The sequence below is a fragment of the Varanus komodoensis genome, unplaced genomic scaffold (assembly GCF_004798865.1).
Source record: "Varanus komodoensis strain SLA01 unplaced genomic scaffold, ASM479886v1 scaffold1, whole genome shotgun sequence".
Taxonomy (NCBI): Eukaryota; Metazoa; Chordata; class Lepidosauria; order Squamata; family Varanidae; genus Varanus; species Varanus komodoensis.
In genome coordinates, this window is record NW_025335268.1 from 77,169,999 (window position 1) to 77,194,715 (window position 24,717).

At 39.0% G+C, this 24,717-nt stretch overlaps 1 protein-coding gene across 7 annotated transcripts in view; it reads left to right on the forward strand.

Annotated features, from left to right (window-relative positions):
- Positions 1-568: 568 nt before the first annotated feature.
- Positions 569-24,717, forward strand: part of AP1S2 (adaptor related protein complex 1 subunit sigma 2) — a 48,324-nt gene continuing 24,175 nt past the window's right edge. For 3 of the 7 annotated variants that reach the window (XM_044430217.1, XM_044430200.1, XM_044430209.1), the window contains exons 1-5: positions 570-832; positions 3,896-3,938; positions 5,137-5,315; positions 16,053-16,161; positions 17,219-17,356. In XM_044430217.1, coding sequence (XP_044286152.1) covers positions 5,137-5,315; positions 16,053-16,161; positions 17,219-17,356 — 426 coding nt within the window. In that variant the 5' untranslated portion in view covers positions 570-832; positions 3,896-3,938. Of the gene's footprint in view, positions 833-3,895; positions 3,939-5,136; positions 5,316-16,052; positions 16,162-17,218; positions 17,357-24,717 lie in introns of all 7 variants that reach the window. The other 4 variants (XM_044430172.1, XM_044430225.1, XM_044430192.1 and 1 more) reach the window with 3 other exon arrangements.

Here is a 24,717-nt window from a genome sequence, read left to right on the forward strand (position 1 = left end):
CCATCATTAGCCTCGCGTATTCTCCAGGTCATTGTTGTGGCGATGATTTGATCACAGCTGGACTCGCAGAACCCACACACAGGCACACAGCCGTGCCGGTCTCCTGGCGACCTTCTCGCTAAATTACGAATTCGTTGCTAGTTTTCTAGGAAGCTTCATCACAATGCCTCCGCAATCCAGCTGCAGAGGAGACGGGTGTGCGCGCGGGAACCACCGCACAGATTTCGCCTCAGCGATGACAACCGAGGGCGTGAGGACCAGCGGCCCGCCTCTCGCCCCGCCCGCGCCGCGCATGTGTGCTCTTCGCGCTTCTTTCCGGCTATCACAGATAGTGGCTTGTGCCTGCTTGAGCTGGAAGGGGACCACGTGGTGGCCTGATTGGCTGCTCTTTTCTGCTTTCGTGCTTCTGGTTGGCTAAGCGGAAAACGTTACGTTTTCTCCGCTTTCTTATTGGCCCGTCTCTGCCCTGCCTGCCCTTTGCGTCCCGTTGGTAGTCGCCTTCGCCGGTCACTACCCCTCCCGCCTCTCCCGCACAAGGGATTGGCTGCACGGGAAACTCTCCCTGCCTCCTCCTCCTCCTCCTCGGGGTGTGCTGGCCGGCTAGGAGGGGCGAATGAAGTTTGGTGGCTGAGGCGAAGTGGGGCCGCCCTCCTTCCTTCGGCTCCGCCTCCCCGCCTCAGTTTGCTCGGGCTACTTGCCGGCAGCAGCCCTCCCTTCCCCCTCAGTTGCTCCGGTCGAAAGGGGACGAGCGCGGCAGCTGCGGACCCTCGGCGGGCGCGAACGTTCAGGAGAGTCCTCTGCTGCCGCGCGCCTCCGAAGCTTCTGGGTAACGGTAAGTGATGCGGCGGGCTGGGCTGGGCTGGGCTGGGCTGCGAGCGCGCGCGCATAACGGTCGGAGGCGCCTCCTCGCCGAGCCGTTCCTGCCTGTGTCCTGGCGGGGGACGTGCTGGTAGTAGTGGCGGCGGCGGCGGCTTGGAGGATCCCAGGGAGCTCTTCTGCCGCTCGCTCTGCCCGTCTCGTGTTGTGCGTACACACGCACCCCCAGAAGATCAGATAGTGCGTGGACACTTGAGAGACGCCGTAGCAACAGCCGCTTTCTGCTCAGAGTATTTCCTCAAGGTTTGAGAGATGGCTGTGTCGAAGCGTGCCTGTAGAACAACAAAACAGCCCCAGCCCCGGAGAGTTAGGCCCTGTTCTGGGTTGCTTGCCCGCTCCTGGCAACCACATGACCTCTTGTGCGGTGTGTGTCTGTCACAGGGGGCTATTGTGCCATCTAATGGGGTCGTCCTGGTAGGAACGGGTGCCCAGGTGGGCAGATAATAGGTGCTCCGGCAGCTTTCCTCAACCCTTTTGTTTTCTTCTTAATCCCCCTCCCCTCGCTTTTATTTTAGCTTGGAGCATTTTCTGGTGGGTTCTGCTTCTCTTTCTTTTGAGCTGAATTAAGCAGGAGCTGTGTGCAGTTCCTCTTGGGACAGAGTTGCTGCCTCATACATTAGCTGCCGTCACAGGCACATTAACTACTCTGCTTTTTTGTTTTTTTTAGTTTAATTCTCAGCCAGAATGAACTACACTCTCTGCCATCCCTTTCAAATGTTTAGTTGTAAATAACAAGTGTGCGAGAGTTTAAGACTGGTGATGGTGACATTCCGAATCTGGAGTTAAATGCTGTTACCTTGCATGTATATGCTGAGAGAGAAGGTGTTCTGAGTATGAATACTTTGGTTTTCTAAAAGAGGAACTTGACTGCTCAAAAGGAAGTATGTTTTTCCAGCTTTTCACCAAGGAAGTTAATCGCTGCAAATACATTCTAATATATATGTTTCTTTCTAGCTTACTGAATGCCAGTAAGGCATAGGCATTAAGACAGGGACCTGGGAGATCCAGATTCTATCCCTAATGAGCCGTGAAACACACTATGTGACATTGGGCCAGTTACAAAATCCCAGCCTAATCTTCCTCAAAATGTTGTTAGGATAAAATGAAAATGAGAAATTTGTAAGCCACCTTAGCCTCCTTCGAAAGGGAAGAAAGGTGGATATAATGTAATAACCATAATCCGTACAGTTGTCCAAAGTCCCCTTTGCCCATCTGCTGTTGTTGGAGTTTAGCTCATTAACTGAATTATTTCTTATCTAAGGCTCTAGGAATAGTGAAATCAGAAATAACCATAACTATATCTTGTTCTGAATTTTAAACAATATTAAAAAGAGAATTGGTAAATCTGTTCTGGTTTTTTTGCTTACTTCTTTTGTAGCCCCTTTACCATGTGATAATTGGGAGGACGAACATCCACATGTTCAACTTGAGAAATGTATAGCTTGTATGGAAATAAATTACTGTTAATTTGCCTAAGCTTCTCTGACTGGATTGTAAAGATTGCTTTTCTAAGAGTATAATCCTATGCGTGTTTAGACAAAAACAGGTCTAAGAAATAAGTCTATATAATTTATTGTAAATTTTAAAAAAAAGACCTATTTCTGTATAAACTAGAATAAGATTGTGCCTTAACTGTATTTAAAACAAGGGGCAAATGATACCTTTTAAATAACTGTGTCACTATAGGGAGGAAATGTTACAGTAAAGGCAACAATTTTCAGGAACAAGACTTCAAAATCCTAGGCTCTCAACCGCAAATACTTCCAGGACATGACAATTAGATATTTTTAATTCCATTTTGGAGGTAAAAGATCCAGATTTCAGAAATAAGCACTCTTGCCTCAGTTTACATAGTTAATTATGTTTCAGACAAAGTGGTAATCTCACACACTCCTCCCCCACTATACAGTATCATCCTGATAGTGGTTTTATATGTGAGTAGGATGTGTGATGACTCCTAATTGTAACTCACTTTTAGAACAATAACTTTAGTTCATAATCTTGCTCTTTTACAGGTACAGTGGTACCTTGGCTCATGAACTTAATCCATTCCAGGAATCTGGTCATGACCCAAATTGGTTGTGAACCAAGTTAAATTTCCCCATAAGGTTCAATGTAAATAAGGTTAATCCGTTCTATAACCAATTTTTTTTAATCAGAAAAATGTGAAGCAAAGTGACAAAGAACAACAAAGATCGTGACCATCTTCCCCACCCCCATCCCAAGCACAAGCATGGCCATCTCCCCCCCCCCCCCCAGCACGACTGAGATCGCACCTGTCATCCCTGCATGTGTCCATCATCCCAGCATGCTGGGAGGGGGGAGGGACGGGAGCGATAGCGGGCACACTGGGGGAGGGAGAGGCGGGCGCGAATGGGGCACGCTGGGGGTGGGAGAGATGGGTGCAATATTGGCCATCTCCCCCGCGCCCCCAGCACGATCACAGCCATCTCCCCACTTGGGGCAGGGAGATTGTGTTGGTTGTGGGAGGGAGACGGCCGAGATTGCGCCCGTCTTTCCTGCATGAACACAACTGCGATCGTGGATATCTCCCCACTTGGAGGGGTGGGGAGATGGCTGCGATTTTGGTTACCACCCAATGCGGGGTTCATGACCCACGTCAAAATTTTCATGAAATTTTTGTTCGTGACCCGAATTGGTCATGAACCAAGGTGTTCATGAGTCGAGGTACCACTGTACTGGTTGTTGGTTTGGAGGAGCCTCTTTTGTTTTAAAATATTTTAAAAGTGGAAGCAAAATTCATCTAGACTGCAGAGCATAAAGGAATTTAAAAAAAATATAATCTTAAGTCTTCTGTCTAATCAAAATTAAAATGCTGGATAGGTCTTCCCTGTTTAATTATTGAAAAAGTGGAACTGATGCCAAAGAACAGTGGTCAGAATTCTTGTTCTTTGTGTGTGTTGTTTTGTGTGAAACTGCTGAACACTGTGTCTCAAACTTATTGTGAGACTGCCAGAATCAAGGGCAAAAGCCCATCTTTAACTTTTCTTTCTCATAGCTTCAGATTTAAAAAAGAAGAGGAACTGTCTTGGACCATTAAGGTAATTGGCAAAGACATCAGAGGGTGATAGGTAGGCCTAGCAGGAGTGTGTTTACTAGTAACCCAGATCTGCTCATGAAGAACTATTTTCAGATTGGGGAAAGACACAATTCTGTATGTATGATAACCTTGGAAGTATACCATAAATAGAAATAAAACTATTGAGCTACTGCCATCTTGTAAGGATGGCACATCTTAAATATTTGTGTGCGATCTCCAAGTCTAGAAACTTTTTTCCTGAACAATGAAATCTGTAGTTCATTTTATTTTTCTCAGTAAAGAAATGAGTGCATATTTATTTATATTATTAGGGAAAAATGTGTCACAACATGCTTAGTTAGGAGAACCTGCTATTCTGTGTGTCACACAAAATGTATCAGTTCCTTTACTTGCTTTCAGTCCTTTGAAACCTAGGACCCATCTTTTAGTATACCTTACAATCTGTGTATAATTTTTAAAAACTTTATCTGTTTTCCTGCTTTTTTCTGAGCTCACCAAATGAAAGAGATTCCCATACCTTTCATTGAACAGAAGAGGGAATTCTGGGCATGTGCAGATTGTCCCTTTATATTGCTTTCAGTGGAGGAAGCTAATCTGATCTAATTTCCCTCTTGTGTGCGGCTATGAAAGGTGTAGGAGGAAGGCTTAATATCTTCCCTTGTTAACTATATTATGATAATTTGTGGACCTGGAATAGCATAATCTAGAGTAGAAATAAGTCTAATATGAGTTGATAGCTTTTTAGAGCTGAGGAATTCTCTGGTTGTGTAGTGTTAACTAAGAAAGCAGCAGTAATAGTGTTAACCAGTAAAGCAGCAGTATATGATGATGGTCTAGCAACTTGTGCTGATATGTCACCTTTGATTTCAGTAGAAGGATGCCAGTGTATATCGTATTATGATTAACTGCTAAGTGTATATATTCCAGTTGTAGCTTTAAAGTTCATTCAGCAATTATGGTAGTCTATTATTTTAGATAAATTTCCTCCTCTGATTTCCCATATTGTACATACTTGTTATTTTAAAATACCTTACATAGTCTGCAGCATCTTTGAAATGCTTTGCCCAGTGCTTGCTTTAAAGCTTAATTAGTGAATAATGCTGGCAATTTTAATGTTGGAAAGCATTTTCAAGCAAAACACAATCCACATAATGTGGCTGAAGGACTGACATCAAACCCGGTTTTATTTAACTCAACAGATGCAGTTTATGTTGCTTTTTAGCCGTCAGGGGAAGCTGAGACTTCAGAAGTGGTATGTCCCGTTGTCTGACAAAGAAAAGAAGAAAATCACAAGAGAACTTGTTCAAACAGTCTTAGCCCGTAAACCGAAAATGTGCAGCTTTCTGGAGTGGAGAGACCTGAAGATTGTCTACAAAAGGTTGTTTTGCCTCTGTAAGCTTATAATTGCCATACTCATAACCCAAAATAAAACATATTTAATGTTAGAAATAAGTCCCTTACTGTTTGTGAGAAAAATGTATTTAAGAGTTTTCCTCGTGTAATTTGGTAGTATGGTAGGAATTATCCATGTCTAGAATGCCTTTCATACATTTAAAATGTGCTGATAAAAAGATGAGATTATTTTACATTTAACAGAATAGTTTTGTATTCCACAGTTTATAGTAAATGAGGCATACAGTTTTGAAACAATGTGTATTTTAGAAGCTATTTGAGGTTGAATATTGAAAGTATACCTCATTCTATTTGATATAAACTAGGATTTGATCTCACTCAAAATATGGGGGGAGAGAACAAGTATACTGCTCTATTCATCTGAGCTGTTGGCATAGAAGCCAAGAACTATGAAGTGTTAATACTGACTGCTTTAAAACAATTAAAACAGTTCTTACTCCCGTAGTTGAATTACTTTTCCCTTTGTATTTCATTGCGTAAATAGATTATTGCTGGTACTTTAGTCCATTCATAAATCCCTTAAGGTTGGAAACGCCTTCCTTTTTCACATCTATTTATTACACTATAGAACATTAATAGAAAAGAAATTTATTGAAGATTTTATAATATAGCCTTATGATGTTGAACATTAATCAATTCAATGGTATTTATTCCAAAGCAACCTTGAGGATCAATCTGCTATCACTAGAGATGCATTGGATGACCAGTGATATTTATGATTCCCACCCTCAAATTTAATATGTTTTTCCTTTTATCAGAAATTAGTTTGGTATTTGCTTTTATGTCTTTGTTAAATAGTGATGCAGAGAGGGGAAGGGAGAGGATGCACTTTGCCTTATTGGATGATATAGAAATTAAATAAATACTGTTCTTGAATTTACTGATCAATGTGTTCATAATTCTGGAGGAGTGGTCACAGTGGATTGTCTTGTGAGGGACTTCTGTTTTACCCCATGGCCACTACCTATAGGGTAATGTAAGGTCCTGTTTTGTCCCCCATGCTTTTTGACATTGCCTAAAACTGCTAGGTAAATTGGAGATCTGGGCTGAAGATTCTTCAGCATGTGTATGTTACATAGTTTTACTTATTTCCATTTGCTGAAACCATGGAGGCTGTCAAATCTCTTGAATCATCATTCAAGATTGGGTTATATGAGGGCAAACAAACTGATTCTTAATTAAGATACTATACTACAAGTAGGGAAATAGATCACTTTGCATGGAGGCTAATAACTGTTCTTAAACAGGATTGAATTTTCCCTCAGTAAGATCATGTGTACCACTTAGAATGTATGAGAGTATTCTGGGCTCATTTTAACTAGGGAAGCTCAGGTGGTGGAGGGGCTTTTACAAGCACAGTAACATTTGGCAGCTGTGACCCTGTCTGGAAAATGCTGGTCTTGCTTCAATTATCCATGCACTAGTAACATCCAGATGTATGTAGGGTTGCCTGTAAAGGCAAGTTGAAAACATAAGCTTGTGTACAGTTCAGTGGTCTAAAAACTTGTGACACTTCTTTTCTGTCAGCTGTGCTGGCTGCCATTGTATTTCCCACCTCAATTTAAAGTGCTGATTTTACCCTTTAAAATCTTACATGGTTTGGTTCTAAGTTATTTGAAAGAATGCCTTTATCCTTACCAGCCTGTGCACATTTCAAGATTGGCAATGAAGGGCCCTCTGAGAGCAGTCAAATTGGCAGGTATGAGGGATGCAGATTTTTTCACAGAGGCCCCATGTATCTGGAATGCATTAGCAACTGAAACACATCAAACTCCATCACTAATTGCTACATATCTTCAGGGAAGCACAGCTTTTCATGGTTTTGAGTTGTATTTTTAATGGAATTGCTGATGGTTTTTCTTATTTGTTTTGGTATTTTGGGAAGAGAGGTTGGATGTCAGTGGTGTTGTTTGTTATTGGTTTGTGTTTATCTTATGATTCCCCAAAATTGATGAACATAAACTGTAGAAGGCTATTACATATATGACCTTGCCTCAAAAAAGGCAACATGTATGTCTCTAATATATCAGTAAAGCAGGTATACAGAGTATACAGATGATCTCTCTCTTTCTCTCTCTCTCTCTCTCTCTCACACACACACACACAGTCACACATATGTATGCACACATGCTCACACACTCTCTGCTGGAGATTGGAGTGCAAGAGGGAATATTGCTAGCAGAGAACAACGTAGAGGTAGGATCCCTTGGCCAATGGCTGAAAGGTATGCAGGCAGAAAGGAGAGGCATAGTCTATGATCCCACCTTATGAAGTGGGAAAGAGAATTAGGTTTGAGTCCTCTGACTGAAGTCCTTAAGTCCTCAGCAAAAAGATTTGCTGAAGACTGAATCTGAGTATGTATAATGTAATACACACACACATGGACTAATTCTGGAAGTGGGGTTGAAAAATTTCCTGTAGACAGATCTCATAGATACTTAGGATCCCACACACATTTTTCCAGTATATCTGGCAACTATTTAGGCAGAGATTAATTGAAGAAGTTTTCAGGATTGGCAAAATTACTATAGTCATTTACTATAGTCAATTACTATACTATTGGCAAAATGCATGATCTGAATCTTGAGAAAATTTCTTCCCATTCTCAAGCTATTGTTTTGGGTAAAGACCCTGTGCTGTTTTAAAAAAGCACTTTTAGAACCATCAAGGTTGTTCTGAATAGGTCTACAAGCTTCGTTATGCAGGATCAAACACAAAAGTGCTATTAAAGTATTAGTAAATATTTAATACAATAAAATGTTCTTTAGATAAAATATTGTTTGAAAATGGTGGCAGTATTTTTCAGCTTATTCAGATAAGCCACACAAGTTGTATTTTCTTTTACACAGATTATAATTCTGAATGGCACTAAAATGGTTAATGCAACTATAATATTAATTTTGACAAATTCATAGTAATTGATTAGAACAAAATTAGACAGAAAGTGTGTATTTTCCTTAGGTTATTTTAATGTTGTACCTCTTTCTGATGATATGGTCAAAGAGTTTCATAAAGCAAAATATAGTCAGCCTTATCAATTATGAATAATGAGAGAATAGTCAAAGCTGACTGTATCTGAAAGGCTTGTCTTAACAAGGCTGCATTCCTATAGTCCATCCTTTGCAATCTGGTAGCTTGTAGATGTGTTCTAACATGTTCCATGGTGGCAAAGAATGATAGGAATTGTAGTCAGACATGTATGAAGGCACCAGATTAGGGAAACTTTCAATACACACTTTTAATATGTGAGTTAAGTTTTACTAAAGCCAATGAGAGTTCACTTTTCACTGGGATTGGTTTAAAAATTTTAGCAGTCCTTTTAAAGGGACTGATTGTGACTTAGTTCTATTAGGAAGGAATTCCAGATAATTATGCTTCTTTGGGCTTGTTCACAATAAGGAATGCCTATGTACATTTTGGTTGTTACTCGTACATATAGTGTATTATCATAATTCTTTGCTAACTAAGGGTGAAACTGCACACAGTGGAGTAACTAGAGTTCGGTGCTTTTGGTAATCCACCTAGTCTAAGGATGAGCTTACTGTGTTTTGAACCACTTACAATTTTGGAATGGTTGGAGACTTTTCTACTTACAATATGTTGCAAAAGTAATGAAGAAATGTAAAAGTATATTTGACAATCTGAAAATGCTTTTTATTGCTTTATTGAATCTTAGGTGGGGGAGGGTATCCTTATTTCTTTTTAGCTGCTTTGTGTAGCCAATTTCTTACATTTTATACATTTTGGGCAGCTGTCCCTTGTCTTTCTAGACTGTTTAAAACTCGAACTTGAAGTATTCTTGCTGATTGAACTGCTATTATACAAAAATACTATTATTCAGATGTACTGTTATCTTGTTATCAGCTGTGAAGACAAAGTAGAATGCCTTCTGTAAGATAATTTAGATAGTAATGAGAGCCAGAAACACCTGTTTAAAAGGAAATTTAGAATTGAGGTGATAATAGCCATTTCCTTTTATGAAGCTATAACTTGGTTATTGTGCTTCTTGGGCTTCAGATGTCTTAATGTGCTCAAGAAGATGTTACTATTTGCAGGCAATGAATAGAATAGGCTGATAAGACCACAAAGTCTAACCCTTGCTCACAGTGGACTCCAAGTTAAAGCAGATGACTGTTCACCTACATCATGAATATCACCTCAGTCAGGTTTCTTTCCCCAGAATCTTGTTTCATGTAACCTGAGCGTATTATTCTGTGTCCTGTACTCTGAGATGACCAAAAAGGCATCCTGGTCATCCTCTTTGTGACAGAGTTTCAAGCACTTGAAGAATGCAGTGATATATCCCCTGAATCTTTTCTTCTTGATGTGAAACATGAACCTTTCTTTCCATCTCTCCTCATAGGACTTTTTCAGTCCCCTGATCATCTTTGTTGTGCTTCTCTGAACCTTTTCTGTTGGTGTCCAGGTGAGGCCTAACGAGTAGAGGGGATCTAATACCTCACATAATATTTCTGTCAGTGGAGCCCAAACCAGCATTTCCCTTGTTTACAGCCATGTCATATTGTTGACTGAAATACAGCTTGTGATCTACAATAATTCTGAGATCTTTCTCACTGATAGTATTGTTGAGCCAAGTAATTTCCATCTTGTAACTATACTTTTGATGGTTTCATCCTAGTTTTAAAACTCAGCATTTGTCTCTGTTAAGTATCATTGTCTTATCAGCCCCCCCAAAATCTCACCTCATATTGTGTGTCTTGTCTTCCCAGGTGTTTGCTATCCTTCAAATTTTGCATCATCTGGAAATGTGGTACACATTTCCTTCACTGATTTATCCACCTGTTAGAAATGTTGAAGAGCACTGGACCCAGGACTCAACCCTGTGGTACCCCACTTGTTACCTGTACCCAGTTTGAAAGGATGCCATTAAAAAGCACTCTTTAAGTATGATTCCGTAGCCAACCATAGATCTACTTGATAGTTGTTCCATCTAGCCCACTTTTAGCTAGTTTGCTAATCTGGATATCACGAGTCACTTTCTCAAAAGTTAAGATATTATGTCTCCAGCATTCCCACAGACATCCAAGATGATTAACCTAACAAAACTTAAGATCAGGTTAGTTTGGCAGTATTTGTTTTTGACAAATCCACAGTGGCTTCTAGTAATCATAATGTTGTTTTCAATGTGTTTGCTTTATGATCTGCTCCAGACCTTGCCCAGAGATTGATGTTGGACTGACAGGTCTGTTCCCAGGTTTCTCTCTTTTTTAAAATTAAGGACAACATTGTTAGTCACGAAGTCGTGTCTGACCCATTGCAACTCCATGGTTAGCCCTTCTTCAAGTCATCTGGCAATTTATGCATCCTCTATGATTTTTCAGAAATAACTGTTTTGAGAGCTCTTCTGCCAGTTACTTGTATTACTCTAGGATGCGGTTCATCAGAGCCTGGAGATTTGCACTAATTCAAAGTATTGAGGGCTTCCTTAACCATTTTCTTACCAGTCTCAAGCTGTAATCCTGATCCTTCAGCTTGTACTTTGACTTTGCTAGAGAGGTCATAGACATTCTTTTGGGAAAAGGCTGCCCAAAGTAGGAATTCAGCACTTTGTTTTATCAACGTAGGGATGCGGGTAATGCAATGGTTTAAACCTCTGAGCCACTGGGCTTGTCAGTTGAAAGGTCAGCAGACCAAATCTATACAATGGGGTGAGTTCCCCTTGCTTTGTTTCAGCTCCTGCCATCCTAGCAGTTTGAAAGCATGTAAATGCGAGTAGATAAATAGGTACCACTTTGGTGAGAAGGTAACAGTGTTTCTTGAGCCTTGGAGTTTAGTCATCCTGGCTACATGACCATGGAAATTGTCTGGGGACAAACACTGTCTCCCCTTGCTAGGAAACAGAGATGAACACTGTCCCCTAGAGTCGGACATGGCTGAACTTAATGTCAAGGGGAAACCTTTACCTTTTATCAACAGTTATCATTTTGCCATTCTCACTGAGTAGTTTTCCTGTCTTTTACTGTGACTTATCTGAAGAAGGCCTTTTTGTGGCTTTTAGCATCCCTTGCTAGCCTCAGCTTATTCTCAGATTTAATCTTCTTCATTCTATCCCCAAAATTCTATGCTATTTACCTTTATTCTTTCTTCATTCCCTGACTTTACTTCCATTTCTTTTATATGTCCTTTGTTTTCTGGTCATCTCTAAGCTTTTTGTGAAACTATATTGACTTCTTTTGTACTTTTCTACCTTATTTTCCTTGTGGAATTGTTTGTAAATAGAATTTCCATTAAAAAAAAATCCCATCCAACTTGAACTCCTTTTCTCATTAGTGTTACTTACTTACTGTTCCAAGTTTATTAAAATCAGCTTTCCTAAAATTCAGGGCCTTCATTTGGCTATTCTTGGCTTTTGCTTCCTTTAGAATCAATAATTCAAGTATGAAATTATCATTTTCCTCCAGAGCTCTCATAATTCTAACATGATCTGCAAGATCATTCTTGTTGGTCCAAATCAGATCAGGGATAACCAGACCTCTAGACCTTCCTCTTTCACATTCTGTAGGAAGTAGTCACCAGCAACACAAATCAGAAAATTCTTAGAGTGGCCTTGTTTGGCAAAAATTGTTCCTCCCAGATACCATGGAAATTTAAGTCCCCTGTCATTACTGCACCATGCTTCCTTGAAGCATTGGCAATTTAGTTTTCAAGTTTCACCTTCGTGTTTTCTTTGACAGGATGGCCAGTAGTAGACTCTAACTGTTTGCTTTTGCTCCATTAATCCATATGCTCTTGATGGAGCTACTAAACTCATTATCCTGCATTTCTGTGTGTTCTTCTTGAACAAGTTCTATCCTTCAGTTGCTAAATTCCATTCATGGGAATCATCCAAGTTTCAGTTACACCTTTTAAGTCATATTTGCTCACCTATGTTAAGATTTCAAGTTCATGTTGTTTGTTTCTAATACACTGTGCATTAGTATATAGACAACAAAGACCACATCCTTTATAGTCAAGCCTTCTTCCTACTGTTGGGGTAGTATTGGAGCTTCACTCACCATTGTGGTGCATAAGCTTTTGTCCATTGCCACCCACAAGTTTACTTTCCCCTCCCCTGTAAGGTTAAGTTTCAAGCTGTCCTGATGATGAAAACATACTTTCCAGTCCTTTTGAGAATGCAACTGTAGCAGTCCATCTTCCAGCCCATGTTCATATCTTGATTTTTGGAACCACCTTTGTAGCCAGGCATTCATCCAGAAGACTTTTCTTTCCCTTTTTTGTTCCTCTCCCAAGTACTGGAAAAATGGATGAGAAGACTAGATTGGCTCCAAATTTCTTGAGTTTCTTTCCTAAAGCTTCAAAGTCTGGTGTGATTTCTTCAAAACTATGCTTAGTGGTATTATATGTTCCACATGGTTGAAAAGGGGTATTTGTCAGTAGCCTTTATGAGCAATGGCAGCTCTTCAATCACATCTCTATCCTCTAGGGATAGCATTCCTGGTGAATCTATAGGTCTTCCATTATGCAAAGTATGGAGTCACCCACAACAATTACTCCTCTCTTCTAGTTGTCTTAATGTTACAGCCTCTGCTTGACTGACTGTCAGCCTTTGATATTGCAATAGTCAAGTGTATGGAGTTTGGGGCTGATATGAGGTACATTTTCAGAAGTAGCAGCAAACCATAGGTTATCATAAGTATAGGATTCTGTGAGCTTCAGGCTCATACAGGTTCTTTTTCCTCTCTGCCTAATTGCAGAGCTTTGCAGGAGGAAGAGATTAGAAGTACTGCTTCTAGCTTGAATCAAACTGTATCTCGTTGTACTATCCTGATGTAACAAATTGATTTGTTCAAACTATAGTTTGTTCTAAAACTGGGATCATGTACAAAGGCATTTTGCTGAAACACAAGGAGAGAAACTGTCTGTGTTCCTGCTGGATATGAATTTAAAGCTTTGGGACATGTCTGCATGACAAATTTACGGGGACTGGTGCAGGGTGGATTTGATTTAAATCAAATTGATTTAAATCATGATTTAAAGAACTATTTAAATCACTAGTCAGTAAGACTAGATTTAAATCATGGTTTTCAATATAATTTGCACACATGCTTGCCTTAGCCATAGGTAGAGGAACTACATTAAAATATTCCCAAACCAGGTCTTATTTACAGCCTGCTGCAATTATATGTTTTTTCCTCCAGGGAGTTAATAATATAATACACCTCAGGCTATGCACAAAATGATTCAAAGACTTGTGGAGTATTCTGCTCAAAAGGGTTCACTTTCAGTTTTACTGCTTGCTCCTCCCTCCGCACACTTAGCTTCTTGTACAGATCTACTGTATTCCACTCCCAACAATCTTCTATTCATTGAATTTTTTGAACCTTAGCACTTAAGAGGTGTGTGCATAGATTTGCAAAGAAACAATGAGATTAAAGTATTTTTCTCCACTCTGTATATTTATTTTATACCATTTTTGCTGTGAAGAAATCTCTGCAGATACAAATGCTATAACTTTATAGAACTATAAAGAGAGAACTATAAAACCAAGCATCTGTAATATTATCTTTTAGATAGAAAAATTGCCCAATAATCTTACAGAAATCTCTGTAAGAGCTTGACATTGTAAATGGATTAATGAAATTCATTTACCAAAAAATTAAATGTTGCATGAATGTAAAGCTTCCCGCTACACAATTAAAAACTAATCTTGAGTTCATGATGAATACCCCTGGACTATAAAGTATCTTAAATAGACAAGTATCTTTAGATAGATTTTTCTATTTTTTAGAAATCCAATTCAAATCAAAAATCTATTTTTATTATTTTTAAATCATTGATTTTTATCCACCTGGACTGGGGAAAAGTTAGCTTTAGATGAAGCAGCAGGCTTTGCCATAAACAAATATTTAAGATACTAAGCATAAAAATTTATATACTGTTGTTATAAATACAGGCCATAACTGAATTAGAACTTGGTTTAAGTCTATTTCTTGATGGTTATGGCTCCCAATCAGAGAATCCATAAAACGTAGCCTTTTTGTGTAGTAAAGGATTTCTACCAAATAGATATTTCCAACATCATAACTAGGCTGTTTTGTTTTGTTTTTTGGAAAATCCATAATAAATGTATTTCAAACTATTTTGAATATGTCCCTTTAAAATTAATTCTTTACTCTAGATTCATTTCAGTTGGGGTTTATGCCTGGCTTTGGTACAGTAACAAAGTACCCTGTATGATACACAGACTGTGATCCTTTTGATACTAGACCGCTTGGTATCAACTGGCTCAGATGGGAGTTGGGGGCACTGCATTGCAATGGTTCTGCTTCTGCGTAGAGGACTGTCTCCAAAAGGTGGTGCTTGGGGAATATTGTTCATTCCTGTGATTCTCCAGCATGGAGTTCCTCAAGGTTCTCTTCTGTCCTCCATGAAATTGCTGAGTGGGGACATCTGGAGTTTTGGAATGCATTGCCATCAGTATGTGATGACACGCAGATCTATTTCTCCTTACCATTGTTGGCAGGTAAGGCTCTGGGTGTATTAAACTGGTGTTTGGATACAGTAATGGACTGGAGGGGGGCTAACAAACTGAAACTCAGATCAGACAAGACTGATATACTGTTGGTGAGTGATTTCTCTGACCAGATGGGGGATGCTCAACCTCTACTAGACAGGGTCACACTCCCCCTTGAAGGAGCTGGTTCATAGCTTGGGGGGGTGGGTGCTTCTTAATCCATCTTTTGTCAAGTTGACAAAACAGAACAATGTCAAGTTGAGGTTGATATTGGTGGCTCAGAGTGCTTTCTACCAGCTTTGGCTGGTGCTCGAGCTGTTGCCCCTACCTGAAGAGGGATAGCTGGCTTCAAGTAATCTATGGTCTGGTAGTCTCTAGATTAGATTACTGCAACACACTCTACATGGGGTTGCCCTTGGAAATGGTTCAGAAACAGCAGCTGGTGCTGAAGGGAGCAGCCAAATTAATAACTGGGACCTGGAGGTCCAAACATATAAAACCAGTTTTGGCCCATCTGCATTGGCTGTGTTGGCTGTCTGTATGCTTCTGGTCCCAATTTAAGGTGCTGGTCTTTAAAGCCCTACATAGCTTGGAACTGCAATCCTTGTCGGAGTGTCTGCCCCAACCCCAATCTACCCAGACGCAATGCTCAGCATCTGGGGCCTTCCTCCAGGTGCCAACCCCTTGACAACTAGAGGGAGGGCCTTTTCAGTGGTGATCCTCTCCACCTTTGGAACAACCTTCCTGCTTGCATAGCATCAAATTTGCCATCTTTTGAGCTGTCTTTGCAAAGGGCTTTAAAGACTTCCCTGATCTTTCTGAGGCCTGATACGAAGCAAGTTGCCTTTCTTTTACTCTTCACTGGATCTTGTCTTTTTTCTTTTTAATGTGCTCTATAAATTGTCTTTTTATTGTGTTCTATTATTATTTTATGCTGTTTTAAATTAATTTTCAATTCTTAATGTTTTTATCAGTTGTATTTTATTGTTTTTATACTTTGTTGTAAACTGCCCAGAGAGCTTCAGCTATGGGTGGTATAGAAATTGAATGAGTGATTATTTTTATGCTTAATTCTTTACTCTGGGAAAGTTGGAACTGTTAATTTTAGCACAAAGTGTAGATATAATTCTGCAAAAAGAATGACAGTGTTTCTGTGTTTTAATTGTAACTGTAGACAATACACTGCAAGGTAGTCATCACTGTTAAATTAATATATATTTCTTACAGATATGCAAGCCTCTACTTCTGCTGTGCCATCGAAGACCAGGATAATGAGCTAATAACCCTGGAGATAATTCACCGTTATGTAGAACTGCTTGATAAATATTTTGGAAGTGTAAGTTGTTTACTGTGGTTTTCCTAGTCTTTCAAAGTTACTGGGTTGGATCCAGAGTTTTCATTCAGCAGAGTTTCACTGGTATTGGAGAAACAGGGCACAGTGATTTTTGCAAGTTCCTCCCTTCCACATTAATAGTTGAAAGTTAGGAAATGCTGTACACTAGAGGTAGTGCTAGGGGGTGTAGAAATTGGAATGAGGAAACTGCCCTGTCCTGCCCTGTTCCTTCTGTGGGCAGTTCCCCTGGATTTTAAGCCCTTTTGTGAGTGGGATGAGTCATTCTGTTTGTGGAGGGGAAATTCTGAATCCAACCCTGAGTGTATAAATAGATGTAATGAATTTTTAATATTGTCTGTGTTCGTGCTTACTTGGGCATAAAGAAAAGCTGTTCAACACACATGCAGTTCACCTGGTGAATCTTAGCAATATTCTGCACTTGGAAAAATAAGAGAATAATGAATAGCATTGATGTAGTATTTGGCTTTATTTTATGGCATGCATGATCGAATCCACTAAAAATCAGAAATTGATGAATCAGAACCATACCATGAATTAGAACAAAGAGTTATCTATTACAATATATTATGTAGGTTGCTTTCTTACTAATAAATCTAATAATAAATGTATTAGTCGGAACTATATGTTGCTTAACATCAAGTAAAAAACACTGAACATAGGCTGTCATTTCCTTTATTGTTTTCACTGTTTCTTTTAATCATGAAAGGATTTTTTTAATGTCTTGATATTATATACCTTGTTAATAAGTGATGCTTATTAACAAAATGCTAGCCAAGAGATCTTTTAAGATGATTAATTGGTAAGCAGACTTTCTGACTTGTAAATATTTTTACTTCAACGGTTGTTCCTGAACTGATATTTTTATAATAATATTTGTCTCAAAGTTTGTTCCTTTCCAGTTTTTGTGTAACCTGTAACTTGTGCCCCAAATGATGACATGATGAAATGGTGGCACTGTTGTAATGTGTATATAATACACAACCAGAGAATATTAAGTGGCATATTGAATCCCAGTATCCCATCTTTTCATCTTTTCTAGGTATGTGAACTTGATATCATCTTCAATTTTGAGAAAGCTTATTTTATTTTGGATGAATTTCTCTTGGGAGGAGAAGTTCAGGAGACCTCAAAGAAAAATGTTCTTAAAGCCATTGAGCAGGCAGATCTATTACAGGAGGTAAGCAAGCTTGATTTTTTTTTGCCAAAGCACACCAGCATGCTGTGCTTTTGTCTATGAAAAGCTTTTATTTCTCCAAAGATGCAGACAAAGCTTTTCAGCATGTCTAGCATGTAGTTTCTAGTTAATATACAGTATTGCTTTGCTCGTTTCTTGTTCTTTTACTTAGACTTCACTTCATTCAATGTATTCACTCCCATGTGGAGTGGTAGTACTGCTTTTTATAGCCTTGTTTGTATAGTTTCTTTAGTGCAGCTATCGCTAGACATGCAGCTGCTGTTGTCATGTGTGTGTTTCTTGCTATCTAGGCATTTCTATGTTAATTTAATTTCTATCAATTTCTTAATATTCAGTTGAGTTAATAATTATAACTAATTTTCGTCATACCTGATGCATGTATGCCTCTTTCATTGCTGAAATCCAGAAGCTAGACTCTCTTCTTTGAGACATATTCAGGTATAGTTAAGATTGTTTTAAAAACAAGTCATAATACCTTAGTTAATTTGATGTGCACTATGAATTTAGAAAGTAGTTATAGCACTAGTCTTAGAAGCATAACAAATTGAATAGCTTGATATTGAAACCTTTACTCTCATAGCTAAAAAATGCATAAATATTACTGTTCTCTGCTAACTTTAGTGTATTGATTTAGAACTATGAACTAGGTTAAATATAGCAGTTGGGTAAATAGAACATCTAACTTTTTTGAAGAAGGTAAAATTTGTTATTCCCACTTTTGCAGCTATAATCTTGAGATAATATAGAACTGGTAATATATGTTGTTTGGACTGTGGCTCTGACTTCACTGTGGATTAGTTCCTACACATTCAGATGTGTCCAATGTTAGTCTTACTTAGAGGGAGACCCATTAAAATGAATGGAACTTAAACTAACATTAGATGCAGTCCATTAGTCTGAAGAGTATTGGTTAAGACTGTGTTGGTCCAGTCATATACATTTAAACTGTGGCTTTGTTCTGTAAACATTATAAGATGTATGTTTGTTTTGATATGTTATGTGTTGTTTGGGTTCATCCTTCAGTCCCTGGGCCACCTGCATTGTACTATTTTAATGGTACATTTCTTTCAAGTAGCAAAACACATACTTTAATCCTGCCTATTTGAGAGAGCTGTACTATCTGACATTGTACAGTTTCTTGAGGACTTAGTCACCTCAAAATGCACATTGGGATGGCTTATTTGAAAGCACATCAGTAAAATTCTCCTTACAATGCTAACGTATTGGGGGGAAAGACAAACTGAGGTAGACATTAATATAGGAATACACCGGGAAGATAAATGTATAAAAATATTACAAACATTTGTAGGGAGGGAACTGCAGAAGGCACAGGTGGCAAAGAGAGCAGACTGCTGTCTAAGTCAGTAAAGACTTCGCATAGTATGCTGCAGTCTTTTTTTCTCCCATTTTCTTGTAGTATGATAGGTTCTTCCTCATGTGAGGTGTAACCTATTCATACTTGCTCAACCATTTTTAATGTTTTTTGCGGGGTGCAATTTTACATTGCCCTTTAAACTTACATTCCAGAGCAAAATAATAGCTCGGTTAATATCTCTAAAACAAAACCTGAGTTGTACTTTGTGACACATGTAAAGCTGCTTTGGTGGCTCTTTTTGGAAAGTCTTCAAAATGACCCATCTGTAACCACACCTTTAATTCCCTTTCTTGGAGCATGAAATTATGTGCTCCCCCCACTTCTTTGGTAGCAAGTTCCTCCCACCTCTTGCCACACCTACAGGGAATCAGCACATACTCCAGGGATAGAGTTGTCTCAGAAGTTTCTATTGGCACATTTTCAGGATAGTGGGCATCAAGCCCCTGGCAGTCTGTTGTTTTCATTGAGACTATCCACTGTGAGCTTTAGAGCAGACTCTCCAAGAATCTTTATGATATGAAATAATCACTATGCTATTGTTTTAGCATGCAACTTCAAGTGACAGACAGTGTTAGAAAGTAACTATTCTATTGAATTTCCTGAAGAATTTATTTCTTCTGTGTAGATGTTGCATGAATACATTTTTGTTAATCAGATTGAAGACATTTAGTTGTAATTTTTTTTTTTTATAATTCTGTGGCAGTTCTCATGGGATGTGCTTATCTAACTTGGCAACAGCATAGTTATTGTTTAATTTCTGTACCACCCAATAGCCAGATCTCTCCAGGGAGTTTCCAATAGTTCATAAAAACAGTACAGTAAAACATAATGAAATGCCATTATGACAATATTCCTCCAGACTCTCCTATCCTCCACCATCCCCCAGAGTCCACCTAAGCTCACGACTGCCCCAGTGACTCTATCTAGCCACGTCAATCTCTGCCGTCCCCTTCTTTTGCCATCTATTGTTCCCAGCATTAGGCTCTTCTCCAGTGAGTCCTTCCTTCTCATTAACTGGCCAAAGTATTTGAGTTTCATCTTCAGTATCTTGCCTTCTAAAGAGCAGTCAGGGTTGATCTCCTCTGACTGGTTTGATCACCTTGCAGTCCAAGGGACTCGCAGGAGACTCCTCCAGCACCACAATTCAAAGGCCTCAATCCTTTTGCGCTCAGCCTTCCTTATGGTCCAGCTTTCACAGCCATACATTGCAACTGGGAAAAAACCATAGCCTTGACTATACGAACTTTTGTTGGCAGTCACCGTCTGCAGTGATCTTGGAGCCCAGGAAAATGAAATCTGTCACTACCTCCATTTCTTCCCCATCTATTTGTCAGACAGTGAAAGGACCAGATGCCATGATCTTTGATTTCTTAATGTTGAGTTTCAAGCCAACTTTTGCGCTTTCCTCTTTCACCCACATCAAGAGACTCTTTAGTTCCTCTTCACTTTCTGCCATTAGAGTGGTATCATCTGCATATCTGAGGTTGCTGATATTTCTCCCAGCAATCTTAATTTTAACTTGTGATTCATCTAGCCCCGCCTTTCTCATGATGTGCTCTGCATATAAGTTAAATAGGCAGGGTGACAGTATGCAGCTTTGCTGTACACCTTTCCCAGTTTTGAACCAATCAGTAGTTCCATGTCCAGTTCTCACTGTTGCTTCTTGATCTGCATACAGGTTTCTCAAGAGACCAATAAGATGGTCTTGTACTCCCATCTCTTTAAGAACTTGCCACAATTTGTTGTGGTCCACACAATCAAAGACTTTAGCATAGTCATTGATGCAGAAGTAGATGTTTTTCTTGAACTCCTTAGCTTTCTCTATGTTCTAGTGTATGTTGACAATTTGATCTCTAGTTTCTCTCCCTCTTCGAAACCCTTCCTGTACTTCTGGTAGTTCTCGGTCCACATACTGCTGTAGCCTAGTTTGTAGGATTTTGAACGTAACTTTGCTAGCATGTGAAATGGGTGTAATGGTGAGGTAGTTTGAACATTCTTTGGCATTTCCCTTCTTTGCAATTGGAATGTAAACTGACCTTTTCCAATCCTGTAGCCACAACTGAGTTTTCCAAATTTTCAGGCATGTTGAGCATTCCAATCCCCCATGATGATAAGGATACCATTTTTTGGTATTATTTGTAGAAGGTGTTGTAGGCCTTCATAGAACCAATCAACTTCAGCCTCTTCAGCACCAGTGGTTGGGGCATAGACTTGGACTATTGTGGTGTTGAATGGTTTGCCTTGGATTCAAACTGAGATCATTCTGTCATTTTGGAGATTGTATCCCAGTACTGCTTTTCCTACTCTTTTATTCACTATGAAGGCTACTCCATTTCTTCTGAGGGATTCTTGCCTGCAATAGTATACCTGATGGTCATCTGAATTAAATCACCCATTCCTGCCCATTTTAGTTCACTGATTCCCAAGATGTCAATGTTCAATCTTGTCATCTCTTGTTTGACCACGTCCAGCTTACCTGGAATCATAGATCTTACATTCCAAGTTCCTATGCTGTAATGTTCTTTGCAGCAGTGGGCTTTCCTTTCATCACCAGATACATCTGCAACTGAGTGTCCTTTTGGCTTTGACCCAGTTGCTTCATTCTTTCTGGTGCTACTAGTACTCACCCTCTGCTCTTCCCCAGTAGCACATTGGACACCTTCCGACCTGAGAGGCTCATCTTCTGGCGTCCTATCTCTTTGCCTGTTGATACTGTCCATGGGGTTTTCATGGCAAGGATACTGGAGTGGGTTGCCATTTCCTTCTCCAGTGGATCAGCTTTTGTCAGAGCTCTCTGCTATGACCTGTCCGTCTTGGGTGCCCCTGCACAACATAGCTCATAGCTTCATTGCACTACGCAAGCCCCTTTGCCATGACAAGGCAGTGATCCCTGAAGGGGTTCCAGTATTTACTTCAGTATTTAAACTTAATATTTTACTACTTTCTTTAAAAAACTTCTTTCCAACAAATGTCTGCATTCCCACCATCTGTGGAAATATGTACCCACTCCCCAGCCACATCTCCAGCATAAATTAGAATATTTACTATCCATATGAGTCAGTTTTACTAGGTTTAGGTACCACTTTCATATCAATTTATTAAAATGTTGCTTTTTTCTTACTGACATATATTTTAATATTCTCTTATGCCACGCATTTCTCCACTTTTCATTACAAATATAATGTTTTCTATTATATTTTTAAAGGATCATATTGGTTCTCCTTTTCTAATAATATCTTAGAAATTTTGCTTAGTATTCCTTTCATCCACGTACTGACTTGTTTTTCATTTTCCACTATCATATCGTAAAATTTAGTATAATCTCTACATTCACCTTTTTTCTTTAACCAATGTTTAGTCCAACCTTCTAATTGAATCATATTTAACCAGGTATTTTTTCCCTTCTAGTACTACTTTTATCTTTTCCTTATTATTCATTTTCTCTAACCAGTCTTTTAACTTAATATTTGTTTATTCTTCACTGTTTTCCTCAAACCTTCTCTCAAATATAATGGGAATCCTTCTAATTCTATATTTGGATATAATGGTGAATTGATGACATCAATATTTCCTTATATTTATTCCAAATTTGTACCATATTCTTAAATAAATTATTTTCTGTCTATTTATAATATAAAAAAGGCAACCAAAGTCGTTGAGTGACGGCCTGCCACACAACTGGAGGCCTGCTTATATGTCTCAGAGCCTGCTGGATTGCCAGGGGCCAGAAGTCTTCACTCGGCACTTGATATACTCAGCTGGGGCCAGTGTGGGCAGCTTGCAACCAGTTCTTAAAGAGGCAAGCAGTCCACTTCCCCAACATTCCCAAAACCTTCTCAACAATTTTTACTGGCTTTGCTAGCCTCACCAAAAATGGTGACAACCATGACCTGGCTTGGCCTGAACTACAGTATCTTACCACTCTGAAAGAAAGTTTGTTGGTTTGGTTGCTGAAAGGCAAGGTGCTCTAAGTATGTTGGAGCAGTCAAGAAAAGCTCCTCACTTATCCTTCCCTACAAATAAGGATGGTGGCAGACTTGGTGATTTGGTGTTAAAAACTTTTAAAATGAATTTACCATAAAAATATTTAAAATTTCAAGTCCTTTTGTTCACACAAAATAAAAAAGCTCCACAGTAACAGCTTGTTTGTGTTACAACTTTTCAAGAAGTTGAAGGAAAGGAAACATCATTCCAGTCCTACCCTTTTCCATCTTCACAGATCCTCTTACATGCTTTTAAAGGCTGTGTATAATCTGTATTCTGTCTTGCTCTTTCCCATGTTGAATGAATATTTTGAGTTATTTTGTAATGCGTCTGTATTAAACCTTTTCTTAATATATTAATGAGCATAGATTAAGGTCTAAGATAGTCTTAACAAAAATAAACCCCTTAAACGTTCCAGTTGCCACTTTTCATTTTAATAGGTTGAGACGTAGTTTTATGGACTTGAGCTGCATGTTGTAGATTAGAGAAATGTGTTTCAGTTCACTTGTTATAGGGGGAATCAGTGTGGCCTTAAAGGATGTAGCAACCTCTTTAATAAAACAAAAATAAGTAAAAAGAATATAGTGGCTTAAACTTGGGACTCCTTGTACAAAATCTGGACAGGAAACAACCATAATTTATCATGCTATAATTTTTACAATGTCTTCTCCCAAGATCGCTTGAACATTTCTTTATGGTTCCATTTGACAAGCTTAAGCATTGAAGCATCAGGTGAAAATAAAGGCAACCAGTTTTCCCAAGACTGATTTATGTATACAATTGTGCATAGTTAGAATGTTGTTATTTTCAAACACATAATAGAATTCATTAAACAAAATAACATTCTGTAACACAGTTTAACAAACAAACTAGCTTGACCTCCTAGAGAGGGGCTGGCACATTTCAATTTTTGTTGGGAAAATTAGTACTTCCTTCATCTAACTCTTGAAGCTTGGTGTATCATTGCTTGTAAAGTTCTTTATTTCAGCATTCTGCAGGTAAATCATTACCACATCCATATGTAGAAGAGCAAATAATTCTTGCAAGGATACACCACATTAATGAGCTGACTTTCTGATGGAAAAAGTATCGAAATGATTTGTGGAGTCAAGCTTCAGACAACTGATTAAATTGGCTCTGTATTAAATGTCAGTGTCTTGCCTTTGCTCTGGCCCAAGAATTGATTTTATGTGAGGGACAGATGACCTAGCACCATAATAACTATCCAGCTAAAAGTGTTGGGGAAGGTTGTAATTAGGGAAAGAATGCATAGTCATTCTGTAAGCACCGCCTTCTCCAATAGCAAGTTACTTTGCTGAAGAAATGGGATTACTCAGAACCATGTTTATTAGACCTATGGCATTGTTCCATGCCACATACTTGAGTTGTGTGCAGCCATAGAATGGTAGCACTTTTGTAGCTCAGTCTCAAGCTGCTTTAGTTAAGCAACACTGTAAGAGCCTATGAGAGGAGCAATATCACACGGGTAGGTGAGGGCAGTGTTACAGACTAAATTTTGTGTTTCTGTCTGTGCATGTGTTCGTAAAGTTTTGTCCATCCTGTTTCTCATACAAAGTTTTGTCGTCCTGTTTCTCATACAATAGTGCTAAAATAGTTGACTTGGAATCAGAGCCCAGAGTTGTTTTAAGTGTTGGGTATTTGCTTAAAATCAGTTAGCTCACCATTGAGAAGGGTTGATAAATTTGCCAGCTTCTGAGGAAGAATTCTGCTTTTCAACCACATGCATAGTTTATGAAACAAACGTGCACTTGTAAAACTTTTACATTTAATTACAAAGTGGTTGCTTTTCATTACTAACTTGTTTGGTGGCTTGACCTCGTACCACAGACATAATCTTTAAACTATGTTAGAGAGGCAAGAATTCTGAACTAGAACTAGGCCTTCCTCTCCCTCCAAGTCTTATGTTTGTTGTGTCTTATACTGTTAGAGGATATATTATCTTGTATGGTACTAAATTATTTGA